The sequence below is a fragment of the Trachurus japonicus genome, chromosome 13, assembly GCF_045865225.1.
Source record: "Trachurus japonicus isolate A0001 chromosome 13, Traja_1.0".
NCBI lineage: Eukaryota > Metazoa > Chordata > Actinopteri > Carangiformes > Carangidae > Trachurus > Trachurus japonicus.
In genome coordinates, this window is record NC_140919.1 from 4,970,311 (window position 1) to 4,988,361 (window position 18,051).

The 18,051-nt window shown below is 44.0% G+C and overlaps 1 protein-coding gene across 1 annotated transcript in view; it reads left to right on the top strand.

The window, feature by feature from the left end:
• The window catches only part of LOC146975302 (protein NLRC3-like), a 214,140-nt gene that overhangs the window by 194,097 nt on the left and 1,992 nt on the right, over window positions 1-18,051 (top strand). The window contains exons 2-8 of the mRNA XM_085794736.1: window positions 2,360-2,473; window positions 4,068-4,146; window positions 4,307-4,532; window positions 4,686-6,483; window positions 6,598-6,771; window positions 6,863-7,036; window positions 13,626-13,672. Coding sequence (XP_085650862.1) covers window positions 2,360-2,473; window positions 4,068-4,146; window positions 4,307-4,532; window positions 4,686-6,483; window positions 6,598-6,771; window positions 6,863-7,036; window positions 13,626-13,672 — 2,612 coding nt within the window. The remainder of the gene's footprint in view (window positions 1-2,359; window positions 2,474-4,067; window positions 4,147-4,306; window positions 4,533-4,685; window positions 6,484-6,597; window positions 6,772-6,862; window positions 7,037-13,625; window positions 13,673-18,051) is intronic.

Here is an 18,051-nt window from a genome sequence, read left to right on the forward strand (position 1 = left end):
CCGTGTCCTCCATGTTGTGTGGATGTTGTAGGTAGAAGCGCTGGAATAAGAGCAGAAGCAGAGTCAGTGGATGGTCAGTAGTTGAACACAGAGTGGTTCTTTGTGTGCAGCTGGAGGCAGCTTTACTGCCTGAATCAGCCTGTGGAGGAGGTGGAGATGAGCCGCTGCTCTCCTGCTGTCTGACAGCCACTGGAGAACAGCTGAGACTCTGTCTGTGGTGAGTGGTCTGTCACTAGATTTACACTACAGGACTGATGTGGACTCAGTGTGGCGGGCTGAGGGGCTCACAGGGTTTCTAAGGCTCTAGATGATGTTCAGAGAGATAGTGAACACCACAGAGGCTCCTGCTTCAACAGCTACTACAGTCTATTGATCAATACTGTTACAGCCTATCATCAGTTTCCTGGAGTATTTCCTTGTTGTGCTACTTCCTGCTTGTACTGCAGCTGAGTTGAGGCCCAGTTGTTGTGTGTGTAACAATCAGCTGTAGCTTGTTTGATCCAGTGGTTTTCTACAGGGACGCTGTCCACACAGAGACTGTGTCACATCAACTTAGTGCATACTTGTCAAGTATCCTGTTTTGGCCGGGAAAGTCCCGTATTTTACCCCTCTTTCCCGCCGTCCTCCCATATTAGTATTTTCCCGTAAATCTCCTGTATTTTAACCCGCGTTATTAAAAAATAATAATACCCCGGGCCAGTCCCGGCGGCACCCCGGACTGGACGCTGCTATTTAATTTGGGTTTTGTTTTTTACCTCGGAGTGGCCAACTCTCTATTAATCCTATCTTGGTTAGCGACGATGAGCGTGCTCGTCGTCACTATGTGCGAGGACACAGCCCAAAGCCTACATCACCGCGGCACTGACTGAGGTCCTGCCCATCAAGCCTGTAACGGGTCGACCCGCGGTTGTTGAAAAAAAAGAAAAAAGACTCGTCTCGAACCAGCGCGTCCACACCGGTCGAGTTGTGTCGTCCATGCTCACTTAACCCAAAAGAACAGCCAGGCAGCCCAGTCCAGAGAGCAACAGAGAGGGACAGAGAGGGACAGCAGAGTAACAGGTGTGTGTGTCTGTGTCTGTGTACCTGCTGTAAAAGACAGGGTCATTCTATAATCATAGAAGGCTGAAAATCCCTGGACATATCTGCTCAAATTATTCAGCAGTATAAAGCTAAAGCATGTGTGGGCTTTCTGTCATATAGATATCTGACAGTAGCTGCAGCTATCAAAATACAGATGAGAATAGGGCAGAAGTTGTGGAAGAAGACAGTGTGGCCTGAAAGAGGAACATGGTGAAGCAGAGGAAAGGGGGCCTTGAAAGGCCAGTCCAGGCCAAAAGATTTTAAAAAATGAGTTTTGTTTTTGCCCACCAGCCACAGCTCCACACTAAACCAGTTCTGAGTTCACTTTAATACACTTAAGCCATTCTTGCTGTTACAACGATAGGAACCTCAGTCAGTACTGAATCTGCTTTAAAAGAAAAAAAAACTGAAGCAATGTTGTCTTTTCCCTCTGTTTCTCCTCAGAGTACACCAGAATTCCTCATTTATGTGTTAGAGAGAAAAAGAAAAAAAAAACATTATTGTTGTTGTGACTATTGAGGTCAGGCACACCTGGATAAATCAGTTTGTCCAATAATGGCAGACAGGAAACAAAGGAGCTGGCTGAAGATCAGGAAGTAGTGCATCTGTGCATAAAGCCAGTGATTTTAGCTTTCTTGTCTTAAAATGTAAGGGATACTGGAGCTTGGTTGGGGTGGCAGCACTGTTCGCGGCGGGTGCTGGAAAATTTCCCTTATTTTCAAATCTAAAACTTGACAGGTATGACTCAGTGGATCTCAGTCCTTGTGTGTGTCAGTGGATGGAAACAGTGGTCCATGGATCATGTTGCTGGGCTGCAGCTTCATGACGCCATCTAGTGGACTGATAGTAGAAGTACAGCAGCTGATGGCAGCTTCCTCTTCCTCACTGCTGTGTGACTGCATTCAGCTGACACTGATATGAAGCAGAGGAGAAGAGCCAATCAGTGGAGGAGCAGCTGGAGACATGATGGACATGTGAGCTGCTGTGCAGATGAATGATGTGTGTTTCCTCTGCAGGTGAAGCTACAAAGTGTGTGTGAGCTGATGTGGATGTGAGCTCAGCAGCATGGATCAGTGTGAGGACAGAGAGGAGGGAGCCCCTCCCTCTAAAACCACTCTGTGTGGGGGACGTCAGAGCCAGACCACAGCTCAAAGGTCAGAGTTTAAAACTGTCAGAAAGACTTTTCTCTCTAAAAGTCAGTTGTTTATTAAAAGATTGAAGATATTTTTCATCAGTTTTTCTCCAACCTGTAAATTTATCAGTTGTGTTGTTGTTTCAGGATCCAGCAGCAGAGACCAGACTCTCCTGAACCCAGCTGTCTGTCTTTAAAGAGCGACGACTCAAAGGAATTTGTCATTAACTTTAAAGGAGGACGTGGATCAGCTGATCAGATGTAAGAGACAAAACTACATTTCAAAGCTTTTGAGTTTCTGTTGAACGTTCTTCCAGTTCCTGTGGAGTCAAATGTCAATGATTCTTCATAAAATCAGATTTATAACTCAGACACACATTGTCCAGCTGCAGTAAAGAGTCCCTGCCTGAACATCCACATGTTAAAGGACAAGTGCCGTTATTTACAACCTGGTCCTTATTTCTGGCATAAAATACGGTTGTTTACTCATCCATGTAACTTTGGTGTCATTAGGAGTCCTTTGGACGATGTTTAGATCCATTCGAGAGTTGCTTATATCCATATTGTGGGAGTGATTGGGGCACAGGAAATGCAGCTTCTAAATTACACATTATCTGCTGTGAAACTCGTTCTGTTATCGTCATCAGGGATCTGTAGAAATCTGACAAATATTCAGCCATGTTGCACAAAACTAGCAGTAGCAAATTCCAGGTAAACAAGCCGACTGTCGCAGAGTTGAATTGCTTTATTAACAATTATATACAGAATAGTATTATTCAGCCAGGGGTATTAGTTATAAAAGTGATATACACAAAGCAGAGTAGGCAATTTCATTTGTATAGCCAATTTTTACAAACAGTTTGTCTCAAAGGGCTTTACATGGCATCACAACAACATCCTCTGCCCATAAACCCTCACATCCACTGAGGAAAAACTCCATGGAAAACCCTTTTAACAGGGAAAAATTGGAGAAACAACAGGGTGAGCAACAGAGGAGGGATCCCTCACCCAGGACGGACAGACGTGCAGTAGACGTATACAGACAAGAAAACAGTTTATAACACAGAACATGGAAAACATAGAGAATAGTAGGTCAACCTACAGACCCCGGATGACGACAAAAGGGAAACTCCAGACTCAAAGGGGAATAGCACTAGCAAATCATAACAAATATTGGTGAAATGAACGACTTTTGTGGCAGATAATGTGTTATTTAGAGGCTATATTTTGGTGCCCTGATCACTCTCACTATATGGATATACGCGGCTCTCAAATGGATCTGAATATCACCCGAAGGACTCCGAATGACACCAAAGTTATATTGGTGAGTAAACAACCCTATTTTATGCCAGAAATAAGGCCCAGGTTGGAGAAAACAACACTTGTCCTTTCATTTCCAGAGATGCTCACAGTGCAGCAGTAGCAATAGGAAATGTGTCAGAACCATCTACTTAGTTAAATAGTTAAAAGTCAGTTCTTGTGTTTATTAAAAGATTGAAGATATTTTTCATCAGTTTTTACAACATGCAAATTTATCAGTTGTGTTGTTGTTTCAGGATCCAGCAGCAGAGACCAGACTCTCCTGAACCCAGCTGTCTGTCTTTAAAGAGCGACTGGTCAACGGGCCGGTTAATTAACTTTAAAGGAGGACGTGGATCAGCTGATCAGATGTAAGCTGTAACTGACAGTCAGACTCAGGTTATTGTAGAAAAGAATAACTTTGAACGACGTGTTGTTGGACCAGGTCTGAAACCAAAGTGTCTGTGTCTGTTGTGAACGTCCTCAGGGGACATATAAAGTCCATCTTGTATTATCTCTCTGTCCTGATGTTGACTTGACACTGATTCCTCCACAGAGTGGACCAGGAGAGCTCAGAGGTTCCCAGTGGTCAGTCTGCCCAGCAGCATCAAACACACCTGGACTCCATATTTATGGTGAGGACATGTCCAACAGCTGCTGTTACATCTGTTGTGTTCACCATCATCTCCATGCTGCACTTTGACACCAGTGGATTGTCAGTCTGTCCAACATGGATCTGATGTTTGGCTCCATGGTTTTAGTTTGATGCTGTCACTCATAGAGTTTCTGTTCCAGCTGCTGGAGGAGAACATGGTCACTTTTGTCAAGAACGAGCTCAAGAAGATCCATAAGGCTCTGAGTCCAGATTACCCAGAATGCTCAGCGAGTCAGGGGGAGGATGAGGAGGTGTTGGATGGTGAGGATGAAGAGCAGAGGAGCAGCAGAGAGGCATTAGTGAAGATCACAGTGAACTTCCTGAGGAAGATGAAGCAGGAGGAGCTGGCTGAGCGTCTGCAGAGCAGTAAGAGGATTTCTCTAAAGATTCAACATGATGGACAAATGAGACGTTCACTTACATCAACACATGGAGGGAAACATGTTCACATAGTTGTTATTTAGAGAAATTAACATGTTATATTTTCTTATTGGTCTGATTTCCTGTGTTTTCATTTAGAACATGCTGCAGCAGTTTGTGGACGTAAACTCCAATCTGCCCTGAAGAAGAAGTTCCAGTGTGTGTTTGAGGGGATCTCTAAAGCAGGAAACCCAACCCTTCTGAACCAGATCTACACAGAGCTCTACATCACTGAGGGAGGGGCTGGAGGGGTCAATGATGAACATGAGGTCAGACAGATTGAAACAGCGTCCAGGAAACCAGACAGACCAGAAACAACCATCAGACAAGAAGACATCTTTAAAGCCCCACCTGGAAGAGACCGACCAGTCAGAACAGTGATGACAAAGGGAGTGGCTGGCATTGGGAAAACAGTCTTAACACAGAAGTTCACTCTGGACTGGGCTGAAGACAAAGACAACCAGGACATACACTTCACATTTCCCTTCACCTTCAGAGAGCTGAATGTGCTGAAAGAGAAAAAGTTCAGCTTGGTGGAACTTGTTCATCACTTCTTCTCTGAAACCAAAGAAGCAGGAATCTGCAGGTTTGATCAGTTCCAGGTCGTCTTCATCTTTGACGGTCTGGACGAATGTCGACTTCCTCTGGACTTCCACAACACTGAGATCCTGAATGATGTGACAGAGTCCACCTCAGTCAACGTGCTGCTGACCAACCTCATCAGGGGGAACCTGCTTCCCTCTGCTCGCCTCTGGATAACCACACGACCTGCAGCAGCCAATCAGATCCCTCCTCAGTGTGTTGACATGGTGACAGAGGTCAGAGGGTTCACTGACCCACAGAAGGAGGAGTACTTCAGGAAGAGGTTCAGAGATGAGCAGCAGGCCAGAGAGATCATCTCTCACATCAAGACATCACGAAGCCTCCACATCATGTGCCACATCCCAGTCTTCTGCTGGATCACTGCTACAGTTCTGGAGGAGCTGTTGAAGACCAGAGAGGGAGGAGAGCTGCCCAAGACCCTGACTGAGATGTACATCCACTTCCTGGTGGTTCATCTGAAACTGAAGAAGGTCAAGTATGATGGAGGAGCTGAGACAGATCCACACTGGAGTCCAGAGAGCAGGAAGATGATTGAGTCTCTGGGAAAACTGGCTTTTGAGCAGCTGCAGAAAGGAAACCTGATCTTCTATGAATCAGACCTGACAGAGTGTGGCATCGATATCAGAGCAGCCTCAGTGTACTCAGGAGTGTTCACACAGATCTTTAAAGAGGAGAGCGGCCTGTACCAGGACAAGGTGTTCCGCTTCGTCCATCTGAGTGTTCAGGAGTTTCTGGCTGCTCTTCATGTCCATCTGACCTTCATCAACTCTGGACTCAACCTGATGTCACAGCAACAAACAACCTCTAGGTGGTCTCAAGTGTTTGGAGACACATCTACACCTTTCTACCAGAGCGCTGTGGGCGAGGCCTTAAAGAGTCCAAACGGACACCTGGACTTGTTCCTCCGCTTCCTTCTGGGTCTTTCACTGAGGACCAATCAGAATATCCTACGAGGTCTGATGACACAGACAGGAAGTGACTCACGGTCCAATCAGAAAACAGTTCAGTACATCAAGAAGAAGATTGAAGAGACTCCCTCTGCAGAGAAAAGCATCAACCTGTTCCACTGTCTGAATGAACTGAATGACCGTTCTCTAGTGGAGGAGATCCAACAGTCCCTGAGATCAGGACGTCTCTCCACAGATAAACTGTCTCCTGCTCAGTGGTCGGCTCTGGTCTTCATCTTACTGTCATCAGAAGAAGATCTGGATGAGTTTGACCTGAAGAAGTACTCTGCTTCAGAGGAGGCTCTTCTGAGGCTGCTGCCAGTGGTCAAAGCCTCCAACAAAGCTCTGTAAGTGTAGAGATAGTTGGATTTATTCATCATTATATAAAAACCCTTCTGCCTTTTCAACAGGACAGAAAATAAATTCCTTTCTTCTTTAATTCCTCATGATCATCTCTTCAGACTGAGCGGCTGTAACCTCTCAGAGAGAAGCTGTGAAGCTCTGTCCTCAGTCCTCAGCTCCCAGTCCTCTAGTTTGAGACACCTGGACCTGAGTAACAACAACCTGCAGGACTCAGGAGTGAAGCTGCTGTCTGGTGGACTGGAGAGTCCACACTGTAGACTGGAGACTCTCAGGTGAGGATCCATCCAGCTGTTCATCTGATGCCACTTGAACACAGCAGCAGGTGTTGACAGAGGGTTCCTGTGTGTTGTTGTGTGTGTTCAGTCTGTCAGGATGTCTGGTCACAGAGGAAGGCTGTGCTTCTCTGGCCTCAGCTCTGAGCTCCAACCCCTCCCATCTGAGAGAGCTGGACCTGAGCTACAACCATCCAGGAGCCTCAGAAGTGAAGCTGCTGTCTGCTGGACTGGAGGATCCAGACTGGAGACTGGACTCTCTCAGGTATGGAGAGGCTGCTGCAGCCACACACACTGTCTGATAGAGGAGGAGGAGCTGGAACATTTTCTATGGCCCCATTCACACACTGAACATCAAATCCCATCACTCAGACCATATCCAGAGGTTGTGTAGGCCACAGTGAAGCTCCGCCCACTCCACTGACGTCCTCTGTCACAGTCTGACTCGTCCCAACACAGTTTATACTGAAGCCCAAAATCTCAGAGTGTTTCAAACATGAGCTGTGCAGCTTTCATCAGTCACAGTGATGAACTACTGGGATCAGGAGTTTCTCCTCATGATGACTTCAGTGTCTCATCATGACTCACTGTATCATATTCAGGAGAAGAGATGTCAGTGATGAAAGCAGCTGTTGGCAGCTGTGCTCTGAGTCTCTCCAGATGTTTGGATCAGACTTTATTTCTGAGTGTTTGACCTGAACAGTCCCAGAGACTGTAGACACCTGTTGAGTGTGGACACACTAATAACAACACGGCAACAAGAATCAAACCATGTCCACTGCTCAGAGACATTCGTCTCCCAGCGTCTCCAACCAAGGAGGAAATATGAGACAGAAATCAGGCACCACCATCAGGCCTCTGTCTGGTCAGATATTGATGATCAATAATCAGCTCAGTCTCTCTGAGATCCTGATCTTGTCCTAATGAGATGTGTTGTTGTGTTGAGGAGACAGTAAATCACAGTGTGACATCCAGATGTCCTCACTGTCCAGAGGCCTGGAGCTGTCAATCAGAAGAAAGTGAGTGTAGTGAACAGTGTAATAATCAGTGTTTGTGGCTGAATGTGTGTGTGTGATCAAACAGCTGTTTTCAGACTGTGTGTGTGCTGACTCCAGATCAGATGAAGCCACAGAGTGTCTCCTTAATGAAAGTCTCCACAAACAAACAAAGAAACAAAGAAACAAAGAAACAAACAAACAAACAAACAAACAGAACATCAGTTATTTCACACTTCCCAGAAAGAATAAAACAAGGATTATTTTCCCAGGCCTCAGCGTACAGAGCTGTTTAAATGTTTGATGGAGGTGGGTACAAAAGAGAATTTAAAAGAAGGAGAACAGAGTCATTGATGATGAGATCCTGATCCGTCCTGTCACTGTGATCAGATGTTTCTATTCATAGGTTGCAGTGACGTCACGTCGAAGGGACCGCCGCCATATTTGTGTCCGATTTGACAGGTCTCCTCATATGACAGCATGCAAACCGCAGGATGGAAATGACAGTTTCTTAACAAAATGACAGGGTTTCATACATCCTGTCTGGGTTTATATCTCTATAACAACAGACAAACTCTATATTATCCCACTTATTACACAGTTTATGAATTAATTAATTAATTTGAGACGTAATGTTGATCAAAGTCCGAAGTCCGGTCACTTCTCCACTGTTTGCTCCTCACCCTCCTCCCGGTCGACTCATGTGTAGTTGTTTTTTGATAATCAATCAGTAGATTGATGAATTATCATGTAAATGTTACGATGTGCGCATTTATGTCATCCTGTCTGTCATAAGAGGTTACGATACGGGACACGTTTGTGTCACGGACTCGCAGTGTCACAGACACAGCTGGTCACAGCTGTGACACTGCGCTGGCCCGTCCGCTCTGTCCGCTCTGATCGCAGGTTTGGTTTCCAGCAGCGGTGAGGGAGGCAGAGAGCCTCCACTCTCCCTCTAACAAGCTAGAAGTCATTTTTCTAACATCACAATTAGTCTGAAGCTGGTAAAATGAAACACAAGGTAAAAATCCTTGATAGTTCTTCTGCCCTGCTCCGCTGATCAGAGCGGCGTCCCTAGCAACGGCCCGTTTTACTTACGGTCTGTTATACAGAAATAAAAGACCCTAAATGCAGAATCAGTGAGTAATTAATAAGAAAGTAATCAAAATACAGAATTCAACATATCCATGTTATTAAAAAAAAAGTGAACCCCCTCTTTTTGTGAGACTTGTCACAGCCCACGCTGCCGCTGATAGACTGCCTGCAGTCAACTATTTATTCCGCCTATAACTTTACGTCTTTTGGGATGGAATAAAACTGCAGTCCGGGGTTTCTTTGGCGACTGCTATCACAGTCAACAGCACAATATAATCCTGGCATCTTTCAAATAACGTCAATTTTCGGTCTCTTGCTGATTTTCTCCTACTACTCCACTTGTTCTGGTAACGTGATATGCTGTGATCTGTGCCCAGATTGCCCTGATTCGGACACAAATATGGCGGCGCAGAAACACAGTGACGTCATGTGAATCTAATGAATTAGAGCTCCTTCATCCACTCACTGCTGCTGTGGCTCCTGTGGAAACCTGCTCACAGCCTCATTCTTCAGCTTCCTGTGGAGTTTTCTTCAAACAAACACAAGTTGTCTTCACACTCAGTGTTTCTCATTAAATTCACTGGGTCTCATTCATGAAACGCTCGTAAATCTGTGTTATGCACATAACAGCTCATGCTACTAAAACTCTACTCCGGATTCATAAACCGTGCGGAAAACTCAGATTTGATCGTAAGCACGTGTGTAAGATGATGAATGCCAACCCATCGTAAATTAACAGCACGCCCCCGGTGATCAGCAATTAGCATAGATCTCCACTCATGAATAGCCATATAAGGAGATCCTGACCACCATATAAGGCAGGGGTGGGCAATTATTTTTTCCAGAGGGCCACACTGACTCCGATAAAGTGAGTGAAGGGCCATACGATTCAAAATCAAATTGAAACATCATATATTTATTGCTGAATTATATATAATTATATAGAACTACATTTGGTGGAAATGATTGCATTACAATAGGCTGACAGCCCACAATCCATGTAATCGCATTTTCAACTTATATCCATCACAGATCACTGAAGAAACATGCTGTATTATGATATAAATATGGACTCAAGGCAGATTGTTTTATCAAAACTTACCGACCATAAATGACTGCACCAATTAATAATGTTCACAGACACGTGAATATTATAATTAAGCACTCAGATCCTTTTCAGTTCTGATTCAGTGAGACTGTTCTATTTGTGTGTAGATAACCTTTTATTTATGAAGAAACACAATACTCCTTTGCTGCTGCCTAACAGCACCAACATGAAAAAAAAGACTGATTTGATTACAAGCGTAGCCATTGGTGGATGGAGAAATCACGTCAGAAAACCCAGCGATCTCATAAAATACTCTTTTAATCACAGTTTGCTAAACCTTAGTGTTTGGGAAATAATAATTAGGTGCCGTGATGGGGCTTTGTAACCGTCAGCAGTTATGATTCGGCTGACGGAGGGTTGTGAAACACCGGCCCGGTCCCGGTGGTCAGAAACCTGCACCAGAGCAGCTCCTCTCCCTCCTCCGTCAGAGCTCTGGTGTCAGACAGAGAAAGAGACTGAGCAGCCGTCTGTCTTCTACCTGGAGGAGGTGACTTTCTGTCTGCGATGTGCAGGCTCCTGTTCTAACAGGGCTGTCACTGTTTCAAACAGCTGATTAGTGCGCATCAACGTAATAAAAGCAGTCGGGTCATAATAACAGTTCGGCTCGCACTTCGGCTCGCGGGCCGTAAAATGCCCATGTATGATATAAGGAGGTTAGGTGCATCCTGTTCACCTGTGGCCATGACGCAAACAAGGAAAGAGGGAGAGAGAAAAAAAAGAGAGATCACGGATCTAATGGCGCATTTCCACTAGCACGGCTCGGCTCGGTACGGCTCGGCTCGGCGCGCTATTTGCGTGTTTCCACTAGCACGCAGTACCTGCAACCAGGTACACTTTTGGTATCACCTCAGCCCTGGTTCCAAGCGAGCCGAAGCGTTACTAAAACGTGACGTCAGCCGACTGCCTTCCACTGATTGGCCGATGAGTGTCGTCACTGGAAGCGACGACCGACAACAGAAATGTTCCTGCTACATCCATGGCTGAAGCCTGTTATTACCAGAGAATTTCTAATATTTAGACTGGCTCTGTTATTACGTGACTTTATTAAGTTTTAATATTTTTTCATGTGAGAAAGTAACTGTTTAGATCCCCATGTGCGGTTAGTTTATCCAAACGACGGCTGTTTAGAAGTTTGCCCCGATGTTTTTGGGAGAAGTGAAGCTCCAGGTCCGAGCAGCGACCGCGACATCACAGAGGCAGCAGCCCGGCTCCTGACGTGCTCCGCCGGCCAGCCTACCACCGTCACCCCGAGGAGAACAGACCGCTAATTAACTTCCCCGATGGCTTTTTAGAGGTTTACCACCGGCTGGTTAAACTGTTTTTAGGGGATAAATGTTGGTCTCATTGATGAAATCTAACAATTGTGGCTGTAGCAGCAGTTTGTTTGTGGTTAGACACAAGAGCAGCACTGCCTTGGGGTCAGCCTACGCACAGAAAACACCACATTACATCAATAAATAAATGTTTTACAATGAACCAGGCCGGTCTCAGAGCTGGCAAGACTCTCCGGTAAGGCATATTGAACGGTTAAATGCCGTTAACGGGACGAGAGCAGTCAAAACGGCGGTTTAAAGCTAGCTACAGCGAGGGTAGGTTCACTTCCTGTTTACAAAGTAAAAGCACCAATTCTATCGTAATGGCTTTCCTTATGATAAAAGGCAACGGGTGTTTTATTTTGTGAAAATAACCGGAAGTGCGTTGCTCACTACGGCTAGCTTTAGTAACACCGACTTCGTTGAAACAAAATTGTAAACAGCTGGTATTTTGTCAGTTTTTCAACATGTTGGGGATCTAAACGACTACTTTCTCGCCTGAAAATATTTCGAATGTTGCTAAAGTTATATATTTACAGAGTTTAGAGCGTTGCTCGGCGCCGTGTAAATGACGTCACGGCGGCAATAGTGATACTCAGTTGTAATGGAAACACAACCGAGCCGTGCCGAGCCGAGCCGTATCGAGCCGAGCCGTGCTAGTGGAAATGCGCCATAAGGGGCCGTGTCCACCAGACGCGTTTTCAGCGCTCTGGGCGTCTATTTTACATTCAAACCCTATTGAGTTGGGCGCTCACAGCGCTCAGCGCCCTCGGCGGTAAAACGCCCTCGGCGCTTGCTTCTTTTTGTCGCGGCGCTCAGAGCGCTTCGAGTTGAAATCTGTTCAACTTTTAGAACAGCGCTACGCTCGTCAATGTCACTTTTCACCGCACTGACCAATCAGAATCAAGAAGGGGCGGGACTTACGTTACCGACAGCAACACAACCGGAGACGTGGCTCGGTTTATATCATGACCCACACTTGTGTTGAAGGTAGGCCGACCTCAGGGTCCATGTCAAAAGCTGCTGCTAATGCTATTGTGTATTTCTGACACTGGTTGTAGTGTTTACATTAAACAAGGCAGGAACACGGAAGTGTCAGAGGACTCGTTTTGTAACCTAGCAACAGCGGCATTCTGACGAGGGAGAGAGAGCGCTAAGCGCTGGGAAAGCAGCGCTGAGAGCGCTGTCAGCGCTGAAAGCGCGTCCGGTGGACACAGCCCCTAAGTCATTTTGGGTGAAGGGGAGTCCAGAAAAAATATGTAACTCTCTTCTGTTAGTAGTGGTGTGACTGGAACAGGTAAGCAAAGGCTGGAGGGAAGAAACAGATGGAGTGAATTAAGTATCCTATCTTAGTAAACCCACAACATGAAATAAAAAAAAGAATAAAAACTAAAAACACATAAGTACAGAGCTCCAGCAGCCACGAGAGGAAGAGGCTCTTCACAGCCTCAGCTGTAGAGGAGCATGCATGAAGTTATATAGGCAGGTTCTATTCTTACAGATGCAGCAGCCGTCTCTCACAGCTCCATCCAAACTGCTGCCAACTGTGTTATTGTGCAGGATGAAGTGTGTGTCCACCGAGCTTGTAGCAACGTGTAGCGTCACACACTCTGCATCGCATATCAGCTGCACATTGATGGAAGAAAAGTTTTTCCAGTTTTATATCACATTATTATCATCATTAGATGGAGCCTTGACTGTTCCTGTGTGTCCGATCCCAAACGTCTCTCTCTCCAAATATTCTAATACTTTAACTATCTAACTTTGTCATGTTTAAATGACGTGTTTCAAAGGCATCAAAGTATTTTGAGCATGAGAGAGAGTAATGCAAATTAAAATTGTAGTTTGCAGCAGTGACAAGCAATATTTCTGTGTATTTCTACGTTTAGTGGAAATCCACGTAAATTGCCGCTGCTCACGTTTCATGAATGAGACCCACTGTGTGTTTCACTGAGCTCTAACAAACGTATCTTCTTCTCCTCCTTTCCTGGTGCATTGTGGGATATCTGGGCCGGTCGGCTCCACCTGTTGTGTCTTCATCTTCTTTGCTGTGACGTGTGTTTGTGCAGCTTGAGAGTCAGAGAGTGAAAGTGTGTGTCTCACACTGCAGTGACATGACATGGAGAAAAGACATGATGAAGTGTTTCCTCCTCTTCTCCTCCTGCTCTGTATCATCACTAGATAAAGACTCCAGCTCCTTCTTCTCTGTGCTCAGTGTTCATCCATACATACCAGCCTCCATGTGAACACAGTGATAAAACAGTGTGTGTGTGAGAGCCATGTAATGTCCATGTGTGCATGCTGACAGAGAAGGTGCTGCTCTGACCCCCCTCCTCCTTTCAGGGTGCAGCCTGCTGGAGTCCCATGGTTGACACCAGGTCTGAGGAAGTGTAAGTCTGTTTTTACTTTGAGCAGCACATTCAACCATCTTCACACTGTCACATCATTAGTTGGGTTTCCATCCACCTTTTCTTATGCGCATTTTGTGAAAATGCGCATAAATACTTGAATGGAAACGCCAGAAATTCGAATAAAGGCAGTAAATGCGCATAAAAGTTTATACGCTTGGAGGGGGTGGATTTGTCAGCGTATCGAATAAAGGAAATGCGAGTTTTTGTGATGGAAACAGATGATGCGAATTGAGGCAGAGTTTGTGGGTGAAGCTGCTGGACTTCACCCAGCGACGCCCCGGTCTCCCAGCTCTCCTCTCTGCACCGCAACACAAACGCGCTCCGTAACCCATAATCTTTTGTTTATGACGGTTAAGACGACACAAACACACGCCGTAACATCGTTATGTAACTTATTGATTTTTCACCGGCTTCGTATGTAAACAGATGCACATGGGCGAGAGGAGCATGCACGATCTGATATCACCAAGTAATTAACAGCCCAGGATCAATGTCCAAGTTGTTCGTCCAGGAGCACTGTTACAACCAACCAATCAGGGGTCAGTTGTGATGTCATTGACAGTGCGACGTGAAAAATTCAATGTGCGTTAGCCTGCCTCCTTTTTTGTAGCCTGCCTTCATTTCACCAAGCATTTCCAAATTCGACTTTTGATTGTTTTTAAAACATTTGTGAGAAAAAAGGCTTGATGAGCACGTAGGCTTATGTTTTCACACAGTGTTTAATAAGGTAGCTAATTTGCTAACAACTAGCAACTAGCCAATTGTTAGCCTAAGTAATACTTTTGCTTGGTTTTAAAACATTTGCGAGAAAAAAAAAGTCTTAGCCTAATAAGCAGGTAGGTGAATGTTTTCCGTGTTGGATAAGGTAGCTAGTTTGCTAACAACTAGCAACTAGCCGATTGTTAGCCTAACTGTTAAAACTAGCCAGAACAGTGAACAGTGGGTGAACTGTGCAGTTATTGCCTTGGGAAATATTCAGAATTACTGTCAGATAATGCATTTTGCCTTGATAATGAGTAGTTACTTTTGAGGGGCAGAGTGGTGAAGCAGCAGAGTTCATAATATTTCTGAACAGGATGCGTTGTACGTAGCTTTGTAAACTGTTAGCAGGGAAACAGGCTAATGTAAATAATAGCTGTTAGACGAGGTAATTCATCAATAGCTAACTGTAGGCTACTCACCTCAATTTTGACAGAGAATGATGGCAACAGGCTAATCTAGGCCAGGCCGATAACCCCACACATTTTGCTTATCTGTGCTATCAAAATTTTAATCCAGGAGCAATATAGTATCACATTGATCCAGGACCACTGTTCATCACCAGTCCAGGACAGTCAGTCTCACTTTCCACTCATTGTTAATCCAGGACTGATACAGCATCACATTCATCCTGGACTGTTGTTACAAGATCTTTAGTCCAGGACAGTCATCACCTTGACGTGGACTGTTCTTCATCAGTCCAGGACAATCACAGTCTCACTCTCCTCTCATTAAGTTTTAATCATACTGATACAGTATCACATTCATCCTGGGCTGTTTTTGCTTAGGCCTATCTTTAGTCCAGGACTCCTGCACTTTAATCTAGGATCACCATAGCACTACTTTTATCCGGACTGTTGCGGACTGTTATTTATTATTAGCCCAGGACAATCACAGCCTTATAGCTATGGTTTACTGTTATTAGAATATTATATCTTGTATTCCTGAATTGTCATTTGGTCTGAAATGTAATTGTCCCTGTTGTTATGATTTTGTCCGAGATACAATGAGATTTAGGGTAGTAGTTTTAATAACTTGATGTTTTTTGTTTGTTGAAAATGTACAGTAGTTGACCCATATGCTTCTTCAACAGGCAATAGACGCACTGATTTACCTCCAGTGTAAGGTATTGACACACTTTATTGTCAATATTTATCAAGTGAATATTACATTTGATTTTATAGTTTTTATGCTTAATGTAATTTCAAAAATACTTTTGGGTAACACTTTATAATGAGTACACCCTATTAAGCATTAGTTAAGCATGAATAAATATTGAATTCATAATTTATAACATATGAATACTCATTAGTATGTAGTTAGTAAACATAGTTATAAATGTTTTACTCATTGGTAAGCACAGTAGTTATGGATTAGTAAACACTGAATTCATCATTTATAAAGCATGTTTCTGACGTTATTACTCATTAGTATGTGGTTTACAATCACAGTTGTAAATGTTTTACTCTTCATTAATAAGCTTATATATATTATATATATATATAAATGATGGATTCAGCATTCCCAAGCGCTCTTACACGTCCAGTATGAATGGTTAGTGAGTGTTAGTAAATGTTTTATAAAAACTCACAAATTTAATTTCCAATGGATCACTTATAAACAGTTATTAATGCAGGAATTCATGAATTCAGGCAGTTACAAAGCACTTACTACTCGTTAATTAAGTATTTTGTGTGAGCTCATCTAAAGTGGGCACTATCTATGCCTTGTAGAGCATTTACAAATGAGATATTAAGGCTGGCAATGCCTCAAGACTCATAAAAGTCTTGGTTATCTTAACAGACCAAGGAGAGACACAACACAAAGGGATAGTTTATATTGCATTGTATTTATTGCAACTTCCCAACATATTGTAACTGTACAACTGTTCTGTTGATGTAAAACAAGGGTAAGCATGGCTGAATAAAAACTTGCCAACACCAACAGTGGATCACAGAAGTTTAAGTTCAGCAAATAATTCTTTGAAAAAAATCTTTCTGTAGCCTATTTAATTTTTTTTTTTCTGTATCAAAAAATTAAGTCAGTTCCTTATATTTGCTGGGGGCAGCTCTCTGCGGTTGGAGCAGTGTTTCGGTCCATCCCAACACGCTTGAAAGCAGGAGACCAAACAGCCAGAGAATTTTCTTGTATACCAGGAAACGGCCTGATCCAGATTTTGGACTGCAATTTAGAGAACAAAAAAGTAAAGTTATCAACAGTTAGAAATAAAGAAAAGAGGGGGAAAAAAGGATATTTAACTTAAAACACACACACACACACACACAGTCACACATTGACTTGTAAAATCAGAACAGACATAATAACCTGTGATTTTCAGCTATGATTATATTATCCTTTACAGCAGGCACATTCTGACAGATGAGAATATTATTGTCAGGTATTGTCCCCCCTCTATTAAATTTGAAAGGAGGCTGCTCTGATGATACAAGTCAGCAGTCCTGAAATGTGTGTTTACATGTCGCGGTAGTAGTCTACGTCAGGGAGCGAGAGCTAAAGCCTTCAGCTGCAGACAAGCTAACGTTAGCTATCATCCATGGACCATCTGTGGCAGCAAACACAACAAACACATACTCACCACTAGGTTTTCCATGGAGTTTTTCCTCAGTGGATGTGAGGGTCTAAGGACAGAGGATGTTGTTACGATGCCATGTAAAGCCCTTTGAGACAAACTGTTTGTAAAAACGGGCTATACAAATAAAATTGCCTTGCCTTGCCTTGCCTAGTGCCGCTGACGGCCGCCGACTTCGATATCCATCTCCACACGGGCTTTCTTCTGGGCCCGCGTCCGCCGGACTCGTCGATTCTGGGCAGAGTTCAGTTCTCCGTCTCCAACTCTCCATTCATTTTAATAAGATCTTCCATCCCTGAAAGAAAAATGAGCACAATTCTTAACACCACACCCTATATTTGATTTAAAGTAATAATCCAGAGTAATTTTAACCCTACCTTGTGACCTTGTTAAATCAAATTGGTACCCAGCCCTACTACAAATCGATCAGAGTATAAAAAAATGCAGACAGCAGGCTGATCAGCAACCTCAGTTTGCTCAAGCAGGTCAAATAGTAGGTCTAACCCTACAGTACGGCCAGTGTTAAGATGCTTTTATTTATTACAATTGAGGTCTTATTTGAGAGGTTTGCTTGACATGCACGTATTGGTATGATTGGTATATCATGAGGATGAATGTGATACTATATTGCTCTTGGATGAACACTGAGACCATAGACTGAGACTCGCCCTGCCGTGGACTGATGAAGAAGAAGTCCACGTCAAGATGATGACTGTCCTGGACTAAAGATCTTGTAACAACAGTCCAGGATGAATGTGATGCTTTATCAGTCCTGGATTAACAATGAGTGGAAAGTGAGACTGACTGTCCTGGACTGGTGATGAACAGTGGTCCTGGATAAATGTGATACTATTGCTGTTGGATGAACACTGACACCATAGACTCTGACGAAAGGTAAGTAACAACAGTCCAGGATGAATGTCATGCTGTATCAGTATGATTGAAACTTAATGAGAGGAGAGTGAGACTGTGATTGTCCTGGACTGATGAAGAACAGTCCACGTCAAGG